The 20,847-nt window shown below is 36.0% G+C and overlaps 1 protein-coding gene across 1 annotated transcript in view; it reads right to left on the bottom strand.

Moving 5' to 3' along the window:
* ZFPM2 (zinc finger protein, FOG family member 2) overlaps positions 1–20,847 on the bottom strand; it is a 342,462-nt gene that overhangs the window by 247,074 nt on the left and 74,541 nt on the right. Inside the window, exon 3 of the mRNA XM_039328889.1 lies at positions 13,607–13,708. Within this exon, the coding sequence (XP_039184823.1) occupies positions 13,607–13,708 (102 nt within the window). The remainder of the gene's footprint in view (positions 1–13,606; positions 13,709–20,847) is intronic.

Here is a 20,847-nt window from a genome sequence, read left to right as displayed (position 1 = left end):
GCACAGAAGAGCATTTAAATGGGATTGTAAGAAGGGAAGAATTAGACTTCCCCAATATACTCGCTCTGTACTGAGGAGAAGGGAAGACAAATCTCAGGTGGAAATAGAATTATCCTGATGTTCATATGTAGTCCCTCATTATTCAAAAGGTTTTCACTGAAACATATACTTTGTGCACAGGCACTAATAGATAAATGGTGACATGTGGTGTGAAAATATGAGAAAGAGGTGATGTTGATAATTAAGGTTAGGATTGATGGTTTTTTTCCTTGTACTTCCATCTCTCTCTCTCTCTCTCTCTCTCTCTCTCTCTGTGTGTCTCTCTCACACACACACACACACACACACACACACACACACACTATATATATATATTGTACATAGACTTCCATATTCCCACATGGATTGATTGATAGATGAAAAGTATAAATACATATTTTATAGCAATTCATTCATACAGTATACATTCATAGGTATATACTGTACATTCATATACTTTCTCTCATAGACATTCTTCATCACCTCATGTAAATTTGTCATTCTTTTTCTCTTAATGGACTATAAATTCTCCAAATATATTTTTTTAATATTAATAGCCCTGATGGCACAGTGGTTAGAATGCACTAATGTAGGCAAACTCTGCCCCCAGTCTGGAGTTCGATCCTGACAGGGCTCGAGGTTTACTCAGCCTTCCATTTTTACGAAGTCACTAAAATGAGGACCCAGATTGTTGGGGGCAATAAACTGACATTGTAAAACCGCTCAGAATGTGCTGTAAAGCACTATGCGGTGGTATATAGGTCTAAGTGCTACTACTATTGCTACTTAACAGAATGAGTTCAAAGACCAGAAGGTAAACTCAAAAGATTATTGTTTACATCATAAAGTCTATTTTAGAAGCTAACAAGAACTTTGAGGGTGAATTATTTATATATTCATACACATGCTAAGTCGAATCCCTCCTTCCAGGCAGCTGATCAGTAGAAAAGAAAGAACTTTGATGTATAGTTTTCATTGCTATGCTGACTGATATGCACCCATTCCTTCTCTGTTTGTTTATATTATTTCAGTTTCAAGAACACATGAGTCCATAACGACTTTGGCTCTTTACAAGTAAAAATTAAAAAAAAACCCAAACATATCAATAGAAAAAAAGACAGGGACAGCTGAGCAGAAACCCAACCCCTAAAAGTCAAATAACTAATAACCAAATAAAGTCGCTAACCTCCCAATCTACCACTGGGTTTGGAAGAACAATCAATTCTTAAGCAGACTGCAGAAAATCAGAAAGATGTGAGCAATATCAATCTCTAGGTGACTATGAATTCCACAGGGCAGGAACCATCACTAAGAAGACACACATTCTATGTCCTATAAGATGACATTGCTTCATAGATAGCTTCTGGAGTGTGCTCACTGTGGTGATCTACATAGATGGGAAAAAATATATGGAGACAGGCAGTCCCTCTAATAAGCAGGTCCTACTGTATGTCATGCTGGACTTTCTACATGATAACTAGTCAAAATTCTGAATTGCATCAAGATGTCAACAGGCAATCAGAGCAAAAGGATACAAGTGCATACTCAATATATCCTTCACTCCTCATCTCCTGCAGATATAGCTTCCAAGTGATCTCCAAGGGAAGCTCAAGCAGAACACATTACAGTAAGCTACAAATATGTATATAGCATCATGTCTGCAAAAGTGGTGAATATCTGTAGCTTGGGTGTAGGATGAGGGTGAAGGTTCGTTCTCCGAGCTTGAGGGTTGGTTTCCAAATGTTTCATTACCAGGCTAGGTAACATCTTCAGCAGTATTTAGTGGACGTCTGTGTCAGTGTTCTACTTATATAAGGCCTTCAGGTGTGGGAGTGTCAAGTGAGGGACTTGTGATGGGCCAGATCTGAGTTATCAGAGAGGTTTGTGATGAAGAGGGACTTCAGGTAAGGGTCATTGGAGAGTGTGAATTAGTGGGTCAGGACTGAGTCATCAGTGGGAGACTAGTAATGGGTCTTGTGATGGGGAGATCATGTCTGTTATTTCAGTGAATTCAGGCATGCTATCTATCTGGTTCAGGTCAACCAGTTAATTTTTTGGCTGTTTCTCAAGAAGGCTATATACTTATTTCAATTTATACAATGCCCACTTTGTCCGTCCTCCTTTTGAAGGACAATTCTCATAATAGAGGCTGACACACTAAGGTGTCCTCAAGTAAACGCACAGGATCAATGATAGGAAGAAAACCAGGAAGTTGCCCTTAGAATAGAAGTTAGACCACCTTCATCCTGGCAGAACTTGTTTTCTATGTTTTTTGAAAAATAATGCCACTTTTTAAAGGCATGTTAATATAATTATTAACAATTGAATATTTCTGGATTAACAGATTACTCTAGCATGTTCATGGAAATTGAATATATAAATTAGTTTATCTTTTTGGTACTGATTTAATAGTTGCATTGAAGCAAAGAACAGGCAAAACTGATTCCACTGAACTGGAAAAAAATCTTGTTAGAGAAACTATTTTTGTGTATAAAAGCACAAGAAACATGAACTAAAATCAAATGAAAAATAGCTTTAGCAAGAATTGGTATTCTCCTAGCTCACTCTTTGTTTGCAGGCACTTGTTCAGCTGTAGCTTTCCTCCAAAATGATTCCATGTTGGGCACACTTGTTCAATATATTAACAGACCCGTCCTTCAACAGTTCAAAATTATTGCTATGCAGGAATAATCTTGGCAGAATTAATGAGAAAAACACAACAAAGAGCAAAATGGTTGTGGACCAATTACATGCCCCTTTTGATTCTCAACCCATCTGCTTCCAGAAGCTGACATTGTTTCCTAGTCCTATGCAATTACCAGAGTATGTGATTGCCTTTATGACCAAAATACAGTGGAGACAGCTGAAAAGTGCAAAGCTTCCTGCCAGATTCTCTGGGTCTCTTGGTGCATGAAACTACAAGAAATAATGTATTGTAATGCAGATGTCTGTTGATTCCCAATAGAATTTCTAACTCTAAATCCTTTATTGCACAATCTACAGGACGTTGAACTTCTAAATATCTTCATGTCTAAAAATGGGCTTTCATTTTCCTCCTGACAGTTTGTCCCTTGTGGATATGGACTAGCATTGCATTGCCACACGTATGTTATTGAGGCCAATGAGCCAAGCAATGACGCAGGATATACTGTGACCCTTTGTCCACACTTAACAAACATCTGTCCAGGAAATTCAGTGTACTCATGCTTTGCCTCCAACCATACTATAATACTACCTATGACCCAGCTATTTTGTCCTCCATATTTTAAGGATAGAAACCACATAAGAATAGTATATTGGACTGTGCAGAGAAGTGCCCTACTTCTTTATACTACGTAGTAAAGAACTTCACAACTGGATTTTCTGAGATATAGCAGTTATTTCTACATTAAATCAAAAAAGTGACAGAATTCTCATAAAGCTGTATCTCAGTATCATATCTTAAGTTTTCTGTGTTCCAAGGTTGAAATCTGCATGCTAAACTAAACTGTAAGAAACCAGTTCAGTACTGTGAATGTGCACGTATCTTTATAAATAGCATACCCATAGTACATTTTTTGCCTGAAATACTTTCCCCTATAGATATGAAATTAGCTATAGACTGAAAAAAGAAACCAATTAAGAAACACATCTTGGGATACATTCCTAGACTATGGACATCCCTCAAACTGTTATGAGAACAAGGTGTGAACCAATAGTGTATTCATGATTTATCTATGCTACAGAAAGTAATGTAAGTAACATACCACACAGACATGCTTCCATTAAACTAAAAACATGGTATCTTGATTGCTACCCACAATATGGAGTATTTCATATTTGTGTGATGGATCTTCATCCATCCTAAAGTTCAGTTTATTTTGCAACAGAGGAGCCTGACTTTCATTCATTCAGCAACTACTTCAGCATTTCTCAACCTCCGCCATTTTAAGATATATGGTCTTCAACTTCAGAATTCCATTCCCCAGCAAGCATTCTAAGAGTTGAAATCCACACATTTTAAAATGGCCGAGGTTGAGAAACACTAATTTATTTCAATGTAGAAGATGTATTTAGTGTGCTTATTTTTTAAAAAGTACACTGAAGTCTTAAGTAATCTTGACACATTGTTATAATGTTTCTATGACCCATTCCTGGATGCACATTCCTTCTCAACACCCAGACTCATTTTCATATGGATATATAAAGCATCAGGATAAAATGACGGTTCGTTATAGTAGTACAGAGCTCTTATCTTCATCCAGCAAGAGTCATTTCCTTCCCAAGATTGAAATGCAAATGTGAAAATTAATGATAACTGCATTATCTGATAGCCAAGATAATACTGATTCAGCGTCAGAGTAGCACACAGCCATCCTATGATTTCCTTTGCCTTTTTACCATATTCTTCTTACTGTCAGACTATATCAATGGTTAACTCTGTATCACGAATTTTTGTTAATTTACATCAAATAGCATTTCCTAGATCCTTTATCTACCACATTTTCTCGCATTTAAAAAAAGACACAAAATCAAGACAGTAATCTTCAAGTCTTTCTCAGGACAGATTGTGTGTATGTATATATATATGCACACACACCGCTGTATCTGCATGCATGTATATGCTTGTGCATATGTGTGTGTGTATATACATAGACACACATATAGACATAAACACATATATACACATACATATACATATGACTATTCTGCACCTGCTTCGTAATGAGCCATTCCGATGCATACTAAGTAATTTGTCTACTTTCTACCCCAAAATATTTATAGCACCAAATAAAAATATAATTTATAAAGGCTGGGAGGGCATTGCATAAAACTGATTATAATAAGCATTTCAAACTCCCACTCCCAAATCATGAACATAGTGCAGAAATCACTAGCACTTTCCATTAAAATGGCACTGTTCATAATTCATATTTGACAAAATCAATTCCTTCATTTCGAAGTAATTACATTTTGTTAATTTCCTCACTGGGCTAGGCATATCCTTTTAAAAAGTGGTCCCCAAATATCTGATTCTTTTACCCAGATGCCTCATTCCTTATTTCAAGGGGGGGGGGGACTGCAAATTGCACATATTTCACATCAGCAGGGCAGCCCAATCCTGTCCATGGTTTGTCCAGAAAATAAAGCCTTGCTTGATCCAGTTAATTTATTTCTAATGATTCATGGACCTTAAAACCTGTTGCATTTTTATTATCATTTTGGTTTGGACAATCTCTTCAATTTTGAGTGGTCTTTTTAACTCAAGAGTCCTCAAGTCACAAGCATCTGCTCACTGACCTTTTTTGTTCTTTCTTTCATTATGATGAGTAATCAATCAATGTCAACAAAGTGAAGTTCCAAAATACAAGAGCTTCTTTAAAAAATGAAGGGAGGCATAATAACAGAACCACAGATTTTCATTCGACTTTTTGGTTTATGGGCATTTCAAGTCAGTAATTTTCCTATGAATAATATTTCCTCTTTTTAATTCTGATTTTTGTCTATTCTGCCAGCTCAACACAGTCTATATAGATTCATAAATAGTTTTAGATCTTGCTCAACAAAAATGTTATGCAAAACTGCTGATTATAACTTTATTAAAAGAGAGAAAAATAAGGGGACAGAATTACGAATACAAGCAGAGCTTACTATAATGTTGCATCAAACCTGATGAGGAATTCAGAGTTAAATACAACTTGGAGTAATGAGGTACAGTAAGATTTGTAAATGGTGGTAAATGGGAAATAGCAATAGCACTTAGATTTATATACCACTTCATAGTGTTTTACAGCTCTCTCTAAAAGATTTGCAGAGTCACCATATTGTGCCCAACAATCTGGGCCCTCCTTTTACCGACCTCGGAAGGATGGAAGGCTGAGTCAATCTTGAGCAGGTCAGAATCAAACTGTCAGCAGAATTAGCCTGCAATACTGCATTCTAACACTCCGCCACCATGGCTCCTTGTGTAGCTTGACTGCTAGGCTTCAGTTCAATGAAATGTTTTTACAAAGAGTAATAACAACATCCACAAACAGTTTGAGATGTTCTCATCTTAAATTAATTCACTGAATTCTTAAATGGATAAATCCAAACAACCTCCTTGTTCTGCCCCAAGGATAGCCCACTAAACATTTCTGGGTCACATTTTGGATGCCAGCACCAGTATTTCAGTATCCCTCTGCAACATTGCAATATAGTGTATTAATGTACAGTGTATTGAAGATAGGAGCTGTAATGACATTTATTTATTTATTTATTCATTCATCCATTCAGCAAGCATATGGCATGTCATACATGGACTAGCATGTAATGATATATTTCATGCCAGAAACCTTATGACTCCAGTTGGTTCAACTGGTTTCTGCGGCCCTTCAGTCTGGTCACTCTTGGCATCTTCTCCTGCCACTCAGATCTCTTTAGGCCATAAGGAAGAATAGACCATAAGGAAATGTCTATGGAATTAAGAAAGCACTAAGGCAGAAGCTTGTCCATCTCAAGGATAAAACACCTAGATACAAACTGAGCAATGTGATATATGCAGTACAATCAGTGAGACATGTACAGATCATACATTGGAGAAACAAAACAACCACTTCACAAACACATGCACAACATAGGAGAACAAACCCATCAGAACAAGATTCAGCAGTCCATCTGCATTTAAAAGACAAAAGCCATTCTTTTGAAGACAGCAAAGTCCACATTCTGGACAGAGGGGACCACAGGTTTGAAAGAGGGGTCAAAGAGGCCATCTATGTTAAAACTGAACAGCCCTCACTCAACAGAGGGACACCACACCACCTATTTCCCATTTACAAAACAATCCTTTCAACAGTTCCAAGAAGGTTCCACACTCATTTGCACTATTCAGGTGACTCTGAGGACATAGATATATCTGCAAGTGGTCTTAGCGGAAGTGCTAAAGACAAGATGACTGCAAGGAATATAAATCCTTTCATTCTCCATCATTCTGTCAGAACTGAAGTGTAATGAGTCCTGCTTGAGCTCCAATGAAAGCCAGAAACCAGGAACATTAAACAACCACCAGATTTATTATACTGTGTGGAAACAAAGTTAGCACTGGGAGTGGTTTTCTCCCAGTGTCTTATATACATCAAACAAAGCACAGACCCATCAAACCCCACCCTTACCTAGCCCGGCCCCATTCTATTAAGCCATGATTGTTTTGGTAAAAACACAACAGCTGTTCAGAGTTTAGCCCCTCCCATGCCTTGGATAAGAAGTGAAACTCTTCTAGGAAAAACAAAGAAAGTCCAGTTGCTTCTTGAAAAAGTACCTTTAGAAAGGCCATAAGGAAAAGCTGTTTTTTGCAGCTTTTTAAAAAAACGTCAAGATTAATTAGCTTTAAAACAGAAGCCTTGAAATTGATTGGCCTTTGTGTTAATATTTGTAATTTGAAGTGTAACTGGAAAGATTCAGCACCTATACTTCTATCACATGCAGAATAGTGAACTCTCTTTCCAATAGCTGCTGCTCCATGAAATCCTAGCTCTTGTTTCCTCTTCTGCTTAATTAATAGCCTCTCAAGCAACTTCTTTTCAACATCTAGTTCTTCAGTAGCCATTGTCTACTAATTGCATCTGGAAGAGGCAAATATGGACAACTTAGATCTATACAAAATCTAACTTTTTCTTGAAACTTAAATGGTTATTAAGTCAAACAGTTGACTCATAATTTCAAGGAATTTCTTTTGCTTGCAGTTTTAATTTTTAATTTCAGAAAAAAGAATTATCTAATAAAATTAAAACTTTGCTATATTACTTGAGACCCAGATTCTCCAATGTAGGAGTCTATCATACAATGGAATATTCCTTATTCCATTGTTTTAAACTAATGTTTAAATTAATTCAATTAATATTATTTATATTGCAAATAAAATTCTAAAATTTTGAATTGATGACAATATGCCCACTTCCTTCAAATGAGTAGGGAAATTTAGTGAGTTCCTTTATTTGCTAATCAATTTCTTCTAACCACACTGTAAACTTCATCTCCAGTTTTTTTCTAAGGTGGGACAGTTCATTGTATCACAATGTTTGTTCCTGAAAAGAAATAATGGTAGTGATAAATACATAAGAATTAATTTTCTGAAACATCTGTACCTTGTTCCCTCTCTCACTTCTTTACACTTTTCAGTCCAAATGTTGTTGAGTCTTGTTGGCCATTTCAGCACTGTCAATGTATATACTCTGTTATTTGGGAAGCATTTTTGTAGAAGAGACCCATGCCTTTCCTCAATCTAATATGGTTTAGCATCACCCTAATGGCTATTCCCATGCTTTATGGTAACAGAGGTACAAGCACTCCCCAATTTACAACCACAATTTCCACTGTTAAGTAAACTAGTTGTTTAGTGAATCATGCCTGATTTTTCGGCCCTTTTTGTCATGGTTGTTAAATGAATCACTAAAGTTAAATGAACCACAGGCGTTAAACAAATCCAGCTTCCCCCATTGACTTTGTTTGTCAGAAGTTGGCTGGGAAGGTCATGATTTAGGGCAATCATATGATCCTCAGACACTATAACCATCATAAATACATGCCAAGTATCTGAATTTAGATCACATGAATGTGGGAATGCTGTAATGATAGTAGTAAGTGTATAGCTTATAAGTCATTTCTTACAGTGCCATTGTAACTTCTAACAGTTGCTAAATGAATGGTTATAAGTTGAGGAATACCCAAATGTACATATGGTAGATGGGGTGGGGTATTATGCAACACTTTGTTTTACTTATCTTCTTCTAGATAGTGCTGTAGTTTAACAAGATTCTCCATCCTTCTTATTACTAAATTTGGTTGTGTTTTCTTAATCATGCATCAGGCAAACCTTCAGAGGATGAGTTAGCATATTTAAAATTTTAAAAGAATTTTCAAGCACACTCACAGAATGGCTCCCATATGGTAGCCTTACCTATTCAAAAAAGGATTGCTATCCTTGGCAAGACCGTTCATAATATAATCAAACTACAAGCAAAATGAAGTTGTTTTATAATATCGCCTCTGGCCTATAGGATGCCTCCTATCACTTCAGATTAACTTCGTCTTGTTCTGGGAAGGAGGACAAACTTCCAAACAAAGCACTTGGCTGCAACTTCCCACAACCTTTGACTTACTGAGAAGGTCCTCTAGGGCTAGTAATAGGGAGGCAGAAATAATGCTGTAAATAGAAACCAGCACTATGCTTTCTAACATTCCTGTTTTTTTAATTTACTTTTTAAAACAATTTAGTATAAATTGAAAGTAGTGGAGTGTAGGGCAAGTGATGTAGTGAACTCCAAGGGAAGTAGCTGTGGACATATGTCCTTCCTGGCCTTAAGCTATAAGAAGTTAGGAACAGAAGTGTCATCAGGGATGTCTGAAAGGTAACTTTCAACTTTCAATCCATGCTACTTACAAAACCTTATTATAAACACTTTCTCTATCCTGGCACCTGTCCTCTGAATGAGATTCTCCCTAAAATCCATGTTGTTCCTATCTTGTTGGCATTCCATATGCCCTTAAAGATGTGATTGTTCTCTCAAGTCTTGGTATAAGAAAAAAGGATTCCCTATTAGATGTGTTTTTGTGTAGTGTGAATTCAAACCTATCTTGGTTTGAATTCTGTTTTTATGGTTCAGTATATTGTGAACGGCCCAAAGTCAATTTAAATCAGTCAAGCAATCAATTAATCTATCAATCAAATTATAAATTAACTCAAGCAGGCGAATATATCTAACATACCTTCCTCTTGTTATTTTCACAACCCTGTAAGATGGGTTGGCTGAAAGACAGTGAGGTTGCCCAGCTAGTTTTCATGGCTAAGGTGGGACTAGAATTCATGGTCTCTTACTTCTAACCTACTGCCCTGACCACTAAACCAAAGTGTCTCCAACTGTTTTGCACCACCCAGAATCACCTTACTGAGACAGATGGCTATATAAATTTGATAAATAAATAAATAATAAATAAATAATTGTTTCCAGTATAAGCTAACTCTTTCTTATTCTATAGAGAAACCCCCAAACCTTGTTCACCCTGAGAACCTTGTTTTTGATGTAAGGGTCCTAACCATTTATAAATGCCAAAGTTTATACTTTGTATATGGAATATATACATTTCAAGCACTGATCTGTGTATTAACTAAAATACCAGCGCTACCCCAGGCTGCTGCATTACGGGACAATATTACAGTATGATCCAACATAAGGCAACTTCATATAAACTGATTAGAAACCAGACATGTTCAAAAGCTAAGAAGAAAAGTTCTAGAATGCTAGTAGCATTTTTCATCCTCTCATTTCTTATAATTCTGATATCTAGTATACATGCATTCTATTTATTATACTTGACTTTTCTATACATAGATCTTTTTAGCCTTGAGTAGATTCAAAATTTCTTTATCTCCTAAGATGTTATGAACCAGGCATTACATGTTATAAAGACAATTGGCAGTAATACACATAACAAAGAAATCACAAGAAAGTACAATTTTCAATATATATTTTATTAATTGCAATAAATTACTTTTTTTAAAAAAATGAAGCTACATTACCTCAAAGCTAAGCAAGTAATTACTTTTTTTTTTTAAAAAAGTTGAAGCTACATTACCTCAAAGCTAAGCAAGTAATTTCATTTTTAAATGGATTCCATGCTATTTTAACTACACTGAAATATGTTTGATGGCAAATCTTGTTTTTACATAATACTAGATGCTTTGTACAGAATATAGGCATATTTTTGTAAATTATTATCAATATTATAAATACCACCATTATAATGCAATATACTATCTTCCTTCATTATTGTTTGCACTATATTTTCCACCTACTGATTTCAGAAAATTACTGCTGAAATTCTTTTCCTCTTCATGGACAGATTACAGCAATTTGGAAAGTCAAGCAAGGATGAAAATGTGATTGAAATATAAGATGTTGTTTTAATGCAAATGTTGTTACTGCATTATATTTTTCCAGCTCTATTCTGCTGCTTAAACAGAATATTCTTCATTTTTAGACATTTGCAGACATGGCTATATTGAGAATGTGGTTTTAAATATAATTTTCATTATTATATATCTATTATTTATATAACAATGGAAGAATTTTTTTATTGAAAAACTCAAATGAACTCAAGGAGAGAAGCATTTCAATATAATTTTAACAACAAATTTAACTCTTGTTGTCTTTTTTGTTTCACAAATCAAGTTTTGCATTAATAATTCTCTAGATCATTTTTATTCATGCTGAATAAAAATGCCACTTTTTCCAGGATTGTCAGGTTCCATCTGCACCATTTATACTGCTAGTAAGAGAAAATATTAGCTTACATTTCTGCCTAAACACGAAGCTCTTATACTTTATTGATTGCAGTCTGCAGGTTTCTCTCTTAACTGTGAAGTCAATGACCAGGGTGTGTTAAATGATTTATATCAAATGAAAAGTGATAAGAAAAGTCCTTGAAAACATCATTGACTGTCATATCCATTTGTTAAATGCAATGTGCTGCTAATGTAAGTTTAGAATTGGAAACTAGATAATAAGTACTTAGTTTCTGGCCAAAAAATGTTTAAGGAAGTACTAGCTCCATCCTTTAAACAATCTAGGACCTACAATTAGTAATTGTAAGTTTCAAGTGTGTTTTAAAGACACAAAGATATCCCAAAGGAGATCTGGGAAAATTTAGCCTAGAGGCAAGCAAAAATAGGAACTTTTTAGAATGAACTGAAACTATTTTAATTTCTACCGTAGCCATTCTTCCCTTCTAAGAATTGGAATGACTATGTCATAATATTGTGTCATTCCAATGGAACTCTGGGAAGGAGCATAACTTTTCTTGCTTCCAAATCCCATCCAAATACTTTAGCAGCTATCTGTAAATAATGAAGGTATATCTTCCAAAATTATTGTTTGCATATTGCTTGCCAGATATGTCATACCTCATGACCGCAAAATGGTTTTGCATGTCGAAGGAAAGATACATCCATAATTTTGGGTGTGTAAGAGTGATCCAGTGACTAGAAAGGAAATATATTTAGTGTTCTTCTGGATTCTCCAAAGTTCATTTTCTGTTGCTTTGGCAATATTAGTTAGCACCAATTCACCATCTGAATTATGGCAGTCAGTTGCTATGCAGATCCAAGGTTCTTGATAGAACAGTTTTGATCCATTTTCATTTTTCCTTTGCATGGAATCTGGTGCAGACAGAGATTGCTTTTGTCATTCTGGTAGATTACTTTCATTTATAAATAAAAAGAATGGAACAGTATGTGTTAAGCTTCCTGGATTTCTCAATCATAATGTTCTTTCATTCCAACTTATGGGTTTGGAGGCTATAGGAATCACTAGTGCTGAAGTATGAATGAGATTCTGGAAACTGTTCAAGAAATCAAGAGCCATTTCTATTTCTCTCTCAGTCAGGGAGAGATACACATATAGACAGATTAAAAGTTTCAATTACAGATTTTTGGTGTGTTCGTGGATTTGGACTAATTTTTTGCCAAGCAGTAAACTCTTTGTGCATTCAGAAATATAATTATTATTATTGTTGTTGAACTTGAAGACTGTGAATTTCATATCTTAACTTCATTTCAAAGACTGTTTTATTCCTAAACAGAAGTCAACACAAATGGTAATGACAAGGGCAATCAAGTATTAGTTCATTACCAGATTACACACCTTTCTCCTAATATGTGGAAACATTTCCACAAATGGCATTTTAAATAGATCTTGAGATAAATCTTTGCATTTTAGTAATAACTAGACAATCTGTGACCTGCTGAGTCATCATTTCAGAGATATTTCATTACCTAAATGAAGAGAAAGGCCACAGGCAGGCAAAAAAGCAATGGGAGCATGAGTGATTTTCAACTTCCTGCCGGCTTCCCTATTGTCCTTTCTTGTAGGAAGCTGACAGGTAACACTGGAATTGATGCTCACATGACTGCAACTCACCATAGCATTGAAGTTACCACAATTATGCCAAATTTCACCCCATGAGAGACTAAGTTCCCAAAGTTTTCCCATTTGAAGGATACTGAATCAAGAATGATGCCCCAACTGAAGGTTACAAACAATAAAACAGACACAAAAGTTTTAGTATTATGTAAATACTTGCTTTTAGTAGTATATAGATATTTGCATTTGAAAAAAATACCTATCTAAAGAATATCATAATCTGTCTAGTTAAAATCAACTATTAATTTCCGTGTCGCTTCTATATAAAAGATATACCGTATTTTCCGGCGTATAAGACGACTTTCTAAACCATGCAAATCTTCTCCGAAGTTGGGGGTCGTCTTATACGCTGAGTCGTCTTATATGCCGGAAAATACCGTATTTTCCAGCATATAAGACGACTTTCTAACCATGCAAATCTTCTCCGAAGTCGGGCATCGTCTTATACGCCGAGTCGTCTTATATGCCGGAAAATATGGTACTTCTGCCATATCTTTTCAAACATTACTTCTTAGCTTTAGAATCCACTTTTAACCAGTGACTCAGCTGCATATGCGGTTCAACGGGTAAACTGCTATAGCACTGAGTTTTCGTATATAAGCTGTTCTTTTCCTTAGATACTCCCTTACCTGGTCCATCCCAGTCTTCTGTCTCAAGCGCAAGCGGTCCTGGTTTATCCGAACGTGCGTCCCCATCAGAATCTGCTGCTTCTTGGCTGCCCTCTTCATCACCTATCAATTTGCCAAAGAAATGTGTACCATTAATATGGACTTCTTTTATTTCAAGAGAAGAAAATGGAGACTCTAAAATAGAAATCAAAACTTCTTGATAAGTTGTTATATTTTGGTTTCAATTTTCTTACTAGATGCACAGTAAATGATTCATTTGTTAGTTTGTTTAAATGATTCCTGAGGTTCAGAAAACTTTTTTTCCAGCTCTGGGGGAGTTTCCATACCTGATTTTGAAATCTGATTTCACTTCTGGAAAGTAACATGATTCTAATGAGACTGTACATTTCTTGACCAAGGAACTACCACCTCTAGAAATGTTTTAATAAATAAATGAATAAATATTTAGGTCTGTTGGGAAATGCAGACAGCTCAGAAAGCACAATGCTGTCAGAGTGGGTCCTGACACATATTTCCAGGAATCAAATATGTCTACCATTGAAGTTAAAAGTTTCAGATAAATACAGGAAAAGAATCCATCTAGGCTTATCACATCTTTCCTCGTTATTGAATATTTATTTGCTTGAAAAGCAAAGCACAAAGAAATTTGCTCAGTGGACAGGTAACAAACCTTACAGACTGCAAGATTTGTTTATTAATAAGACAAAGATAAAACCCTTTGAGCTTTTTTTAGGAATGATTTGAACCACCAGAATGGTTTCAGTATCTTCAGACAAGCAGTATGGCCTTAAAGCAGTATTTATCAAACTTGGAACTTTTAAGATATGTGAGCAAGATATGTGGGCACTGATAGGGAATTCTGGGAGTTGAAGATCCATATATCTTAAAGGTGCCAAGTTTGAAAAACACCATTTTAAAGGAACTGCTAAAACAAGGAGGGAAATACAGAGATTTGACTAAATTTAAAAATCTTATACCAAGGATTTACTGAGCTTTATTTACAAATTTGTTTGTGAAATATAACTTGGAAACTGAAAATTCTAAAGGCTGTTTAATTAAATGGATGCAGAACTTAGATACAATAACTGATATACAACAATGGAAATGGAAGAATATTCAATTCACGCTAAATACTATGCTTAGAAAAAACCTGAGAAGCTTGCTTTTGTCCGTGTGGGTGAATGTTTGTGTCTAAATCCCTGTAGTTTTCTTGGCAAGATTTTCAAGAGGTGATTTGCCATTGCCTTCTTTCTAAGACTGAGAGAATATGGTTTAGAAAGGTTAATGATGAACTAGATCCATGCCTAACAATCACTAAAATGAACAATTAATTTTCTAAACATTATTGGAAATGCAACAAATAGTTTGCATTAAGTTTCCATATTTGATAACAGTGTTGCACAATAAAAAGCAACAATTTCCCCAAATGATTTATAACTGAATGAAATAAATTTTAAAAGTTGAATTTCCTTTCTGGTCTGCTATTTTTCAATTAAATATTCCCAAATCTCACATTCCTCCAAAGCATATTGCAGTGATGGCGAACCTTTTAGAGACCAAGTGCCCCAAAACTGGCCCCGCCCCTGCCCCACCCCCTGCCCTGCCCGTGCCCCACCCCCACCCCGCCTGCCCACAGGGCCACTCACCGTCTCCAGGGCCCACTGCAGATCACCCAGCAGAGCCATGGCAGCCACGCCCTCTGCCCACGGCCCGCAGCAGTCATGTGCGCGATGTGGCATGAGAGCAAAGTCTTGTCTACACTGCCTGGCTGCCATGTCCTTGACTGCACTTCTCCGCATGGGCCACGCTCAGGGGCCACCCTTCTCTAGGAGGGCTGCTGGTGATGAGGGTGTCACGAGTGGAGGCAAGGCTGGGGCAACAGCACGTGTACCCACAGAGAGGTCTCCAAGTGCCGCCTCTGGCATCTGTGCCATAGGTTCGCCACCACTGGTATATTGTATTAGGTCTGTATATGGTAATGGTTGCAACAAATACTCCTTTTGGGAAAATATGCTTACAAATAGTCCATGATTTATAACCATTCATTTAGCAACCATCTGAAGTTACAATAGCACTGATCAAAATAACTTACAATAATTCCTTGCACTTACAATCATTGCAGCATCCTTGGAGGCAACTGTCTTGCATTTATGACAGCTGTAGCATACTGAGGTTGCATGATCACCATTTGCGATCTTCCCAGAAACCTCCAACAAAGACAGTGGGGGAGAGGGTAGGGGAAGGTTGCAAATCACAGTCACTTAACAACTGTGATGATTTTATTAAGGACAATGCCAGAAAAAGGCCATCAAGTATAGTCATGGGATGCTTCCCTTAATAACCGCATTGCTTAATGATGAATTTTCCACAACCAATTGTAGTTATAAGTCAAGGACTACATGTAATTCCTTCTAAGTAGCCATTAGTAGAAGAATAGCTACTAAGCCCCAGAAGTATGCTTCAATGTCTTATTTAATCTTGTATCTTAAAAGTAGATCTGACACAAAATCTAAAGTGATTTGGAAATTCTGGATTACCATTGTAAATATAGATTTTATCATATTTGAAATTTGGGTGTCCCTTAACATAAAATTTCCATAGCTCAGACAAAAATTATATAATTCTGAATCTTGCTTTATAGTATGCTATCTACTGATTTTTATATTTATATATTATTTGGATTTTAAAGACTGGTACTTTTAAGAATGATTTAAGATATTTAAAGTAGTTAATGAAATACAGAATTGAAAAATGTAACCCAAATCTACAATGCTTATAAATACCTTGTTTATGTACGTTATTTTTTCATTTTTATATGTATTTTTTATTTTCCTTTTTTCTTTTTTAAATCAATGGGTTGAAAATACAATACAAAAAAGGAACAAAAGTTCCAGTATTTTCCACATTGCATTATTCAATTTATGTATCTCAGATGCTTTATACTTTGTGTATGAGTGTGTGTGCATGTGTGTGTTCTTCTTATGCAAGAGAACTACTGAGGTTTTTTTTCTTGACTGAGCATCACAGCAGCTGTTGGTTCCCCTATAATGTACTTTGCAATCACCTATATCTACAAAGTATTTTTTTAACAATGAACAGTTCAGAACTGACAGATCTAGTTTCTTGTTCACAACTGCTTATCACAGCATAGATATCATATATGTTTTCCAGGTGCTTTCTATAGTTAGGATACCTTCACAGAAGCTGCTTGTGAAAGATAAGGTCATAAAAGAGATGAAAAATGTGAGAGCAACATACACTCATGGTTTTATCATCAGACAAGATAGCTTTCAGTAAGGACTTCCCGGTACAAACGGAAAGCTGCCTAAAAGACAGGGAAATGTAGAAAATTTGGACAACATTCAGGTGTGTTTTTTATTGAAAGCACACATATAAAACTAAAATGCCAGCTGTACCAAAATCAAAATCTGAATGAAAACTTTGCTTCCAAAATTCATACAGAGTTACTGAAGATTCATTTTGTTATTTTATTTTAAGTTTAATATTGTATGTTTTCCACCCAGAGTTTCATGTGATAGATGAGTACCCTTATAAATCTGACTGGTCAGTCCATCAATAAATCCATCAATAAATTGTGAGTCAATCTGAAGTAAAGTTTTCTCGACACTGCCTGCCTGCTTAGCTGAGGACCTTAATATCTTTGTTAACTTTCAAAAAGTTGTAAACATACTTTTCATCAAGCTCCTAATTCTTTGACTGTCATTGTCTTCCAGATATTAATGCTTTATTCCAAACTGTTGACCTTAAATGATACTACATTCCATAAATAGAACATTACATTTTGGAGTCCAGAGACAGGCCTTGTTTTTGCTGCTGGTTGCATGTCTAATATTTGTATAAACTGCACAAAATTACAAGGAGTTTCAAAAATATAAAAACAGACAGAACATTCCTGCCAGGCCTTGCCTTTCTTTTTTACATCAGTCAGTCAAAATATAAGCAAAATATAAAGGCAAACATGTAAGAAACACTATAGGAAATAGCTATAGGTAAACAATTTTTGTTCTTTTGCTACCATCTCTACCTAGAGTAGGCAAAAAGGTTTTTTTAAAGTAGAAATAAAAAGCTCACAAAAAAAAATCCACACTTCATTCTTTACATAGTTGCGTTACTTGTTTGAACTGAATCTCTGCATTTCATATAGCAGTTTTATCCCAGATGTATACTGTATGGAAGGATGTAAGTCTCCAAATAAGATACCTTGCTTCAATAGAGGTGAAATGCTACTGGAGAGCTGTTCACATGCAATCATAATTACAGCAGGAGAAAATTAATGTCAACAGAATGCTCTAGCTCAGTGGTTCTCAACCTTTTTAATGCCGTGACCCCCAACTGGTCGTAAGTCGAGGACTACTCAACCGGTCGTAAGTCAAGGACTTTCCTGCCCGAGAGCGCCGTGCATGCGTGGTGCTGCCCTCTGCGCCGGCTGAGGCATAGCTGGCAAGCGGCAGAGACGGCACAGGCCAACCACCGGCTGGCCCACCAGCTAGCCCAGCCCAAGGGAGGTAAGGCACCCGCCGGGCCCCACACGGGCCAGCAACCCTCCCTGCCCTGCCGGCCTCCCACCTCCCACCCCTGGCCCTCTTTTACTTACATTTTTAGTAGTTGCTCAGCAGGGAGGGGTGGAAACTTCCAGACAGCTCACCTTCGCTGCAGACAACTTGCAGCACCGTTTGCAGAATGGGACTTTTGGCGGGCTCAGCAGGGCAGAGACAGCCTGGACAATTCCTATTGGCTTTTGAAAGCCAATAGAATTAGACTCTATTCAAGAGAGTCTATTCTATTGGCTTTCAAAAGCCAATAGAATAAAAGGGAGTAGCACAGCTAAAGAAAAGGGGAAAAAATGGCGGACTGTGTTGTTTGGCGACCCCCATGAAATGGTCGTTTGACCCCAAATGGGGTCCCGACCCACAGGTTGAGAACCACTGCTCTAACTTTAAGGCACGGCTGACAGAGGTTGCACATCCTTGCTCTGTGTCTCAATTATCAAAGGTATAAGAAAATAAGCACAATTTACAAAGCTCTCTAATGTTACTAAACTTCAGCAACATTATGCCAGGAAAGAACTGACTTTATTTAAACCCTACAACCCTTATTTAATGGACAACCATATTCTTTTTCCATTTATCCTACAAAGTCATCCAATAAAGCATTCAGTTATCAACTAGCTCTGCATCAAATAATGGCATGCTAAGAGAAGTATACAAATCCCAGACACATTTCCTGGACCCCAATATTTTCCCTGCTTCTCAGTTTGAGAATTTTGAGCATTCAACTTTAATCTGCTGGATTTCTCCAACACATCTGGAGGTAACCAGCTTGATAAAGGTTCAATTAATGTATATTACAGTATTCCCAGATATTTAGAGCCCAATATTATTCCAGCCTCCCAGTTTGAGAAGTCTGAGCATACAACTTTAGTCTGCTGAACTTCTCCAACACATTTTCATGCAATTTTAGGCTGCTGGACTTCTGCATTTCATCTGGAGGTAATAAAATTGAATCAACATGTATTAGTTGAATGTGGCACTTTAAAATTTAATGTGTTGGTTTTTTCAGTCTGTTAGTTCTGCCTGCATTCATTCATAAATTCAGTAAGTTAAAAATATGAAAATCTGCATTTAAATCAATATTTAAATGTGTTCTTTTAAGCCAGTTTCTTCTCAATATTTGCATTTATACACATACTGTCTTTCAAAATCATATTTAATATTATATAACGTATACTTTTTGAGACCAAAACTGTGCTGAATATATAGAAGAATAAAGCTGCATGATATTATATTCTATCTTTTTTAAAATTTTCATTTATATGTTTCTTTTCTGAAACCCAACTTTGTCTCAACAGTTATGGTCAAAAAGGAATCAAGGGGGAGATAATCACAGGTTTTCTGCAGCAATAATTTAGGTCCATTTTACCCCATGTTTTCATGCTTTTTTCCTCTTGACTGCTGCCTATCACTTAGTAATAGGTGCTTATTACTTACAAAGTGACATTTTAAAAAATGCTTGTGACAGGTACTATGTTTCTTTTTATGTGAAATGCATAGTTTTCCAATCGCAAAACAGAGAAAGAAAAACCAATCATATCCCATGGAATAGTACTCAAAATTGAGATTATAATATAAATGCTTCAAAATCTTATGCCAAAATTAGGGAATAATGTATATGAACATTAACATTAATATAGAATTGTTTTATAATTTCCATAGCACAAAAATAGCAATTAATTGAGTTATGTTAATTGGAAGTTTTACATCTACCATAAGTACCAGAATATAACTAATCCTTTGCATGTATTCATAATGTATATTCCAGAAAAGAAATATAACAACTGAATCCTTAAATTAAGCATTCATAGTGTTATCTTTCTGTGCAGAAGTGTTACGACCTCTGTACAGACTACAAAAGTAAGTTTCTGTTGGATTTGCTAAACTGGATTTCCGTGTTAATTCTGTGGACCATCTCACATACAATGGAATACATCTCAGATGAATTATAATAAGATATATAATGATATTTTCAATAGCAAGCCTGTCTTCTTTACCCTCTTTCATGGTTACCAGTCTTAATCAAAGATGCTGAAGAATTATCCAGTTAAATCAGAATCAATTATGTGATGGTGGTAGAGCACTGCCCACATTAATTGTCAATAGGTTCTCCAACCAGGCAACTCGTCAGATTTCCAATCAAACACAAAATATGGAAACTGAACTTGAGATCTTGAACATGCAAGCAGGTATCGTACTGCTGAACTATCTGGGTCTTCATTAATAAGGATCCTAGTAAGACTATGGCTTTTGACAAAGTTGTTGCCCTACTGAAGCAAACTCCCATTCTACAGTTGCAGGAAAGCATGGTGAATCTTCTGTTATTGACATTCCTGAAATATTCATACACAACATACTTACCAAAAGGTTTTTCTTCTGGAAACACCAAGGTGACCATTTTCTTTAGAGAACAATTACTTACAGACAAAAAGGTTATCAAGCAGTGCATATTTCTGTATGCCTTCTTATAAGGTTACCAACTTTTTTACAATGAAAAGGAGGACACAAATAAATAGAAGAAAAATATCATAAATAAAAGAAACATTTTATTCATTGCAACAATACAGAATACACTATAATATGAGAGATGAATAATAAAAAACATTTGTAACAATAACATTTTATATTGTAATTATGCTTACATGCCGCTCCCCCCGCCCCCAGCCGCCC

The sequence above is a fragment of the Crotalus tigris genome, unplaced genomic scaffold (assembly GCF_016545835.1).
Source record: "Crotalus tigris isolate CLP2741 ecotype Arizona unplaced genomic scaffold, ASM1654583v1 scf7180000024384.25900115:4084858, whole genome shotgun sequence".
In the NCBI taxonomy this organism is placed as follows: Eukaryota; Metazoa; Chordata; class Lepidosauria; order Squamata; family Viperidae; genus Crotalus; species Crotalus tigris.
This window is presented reverse-complemented; position numbering and strand designations above follow the sequence as displayed.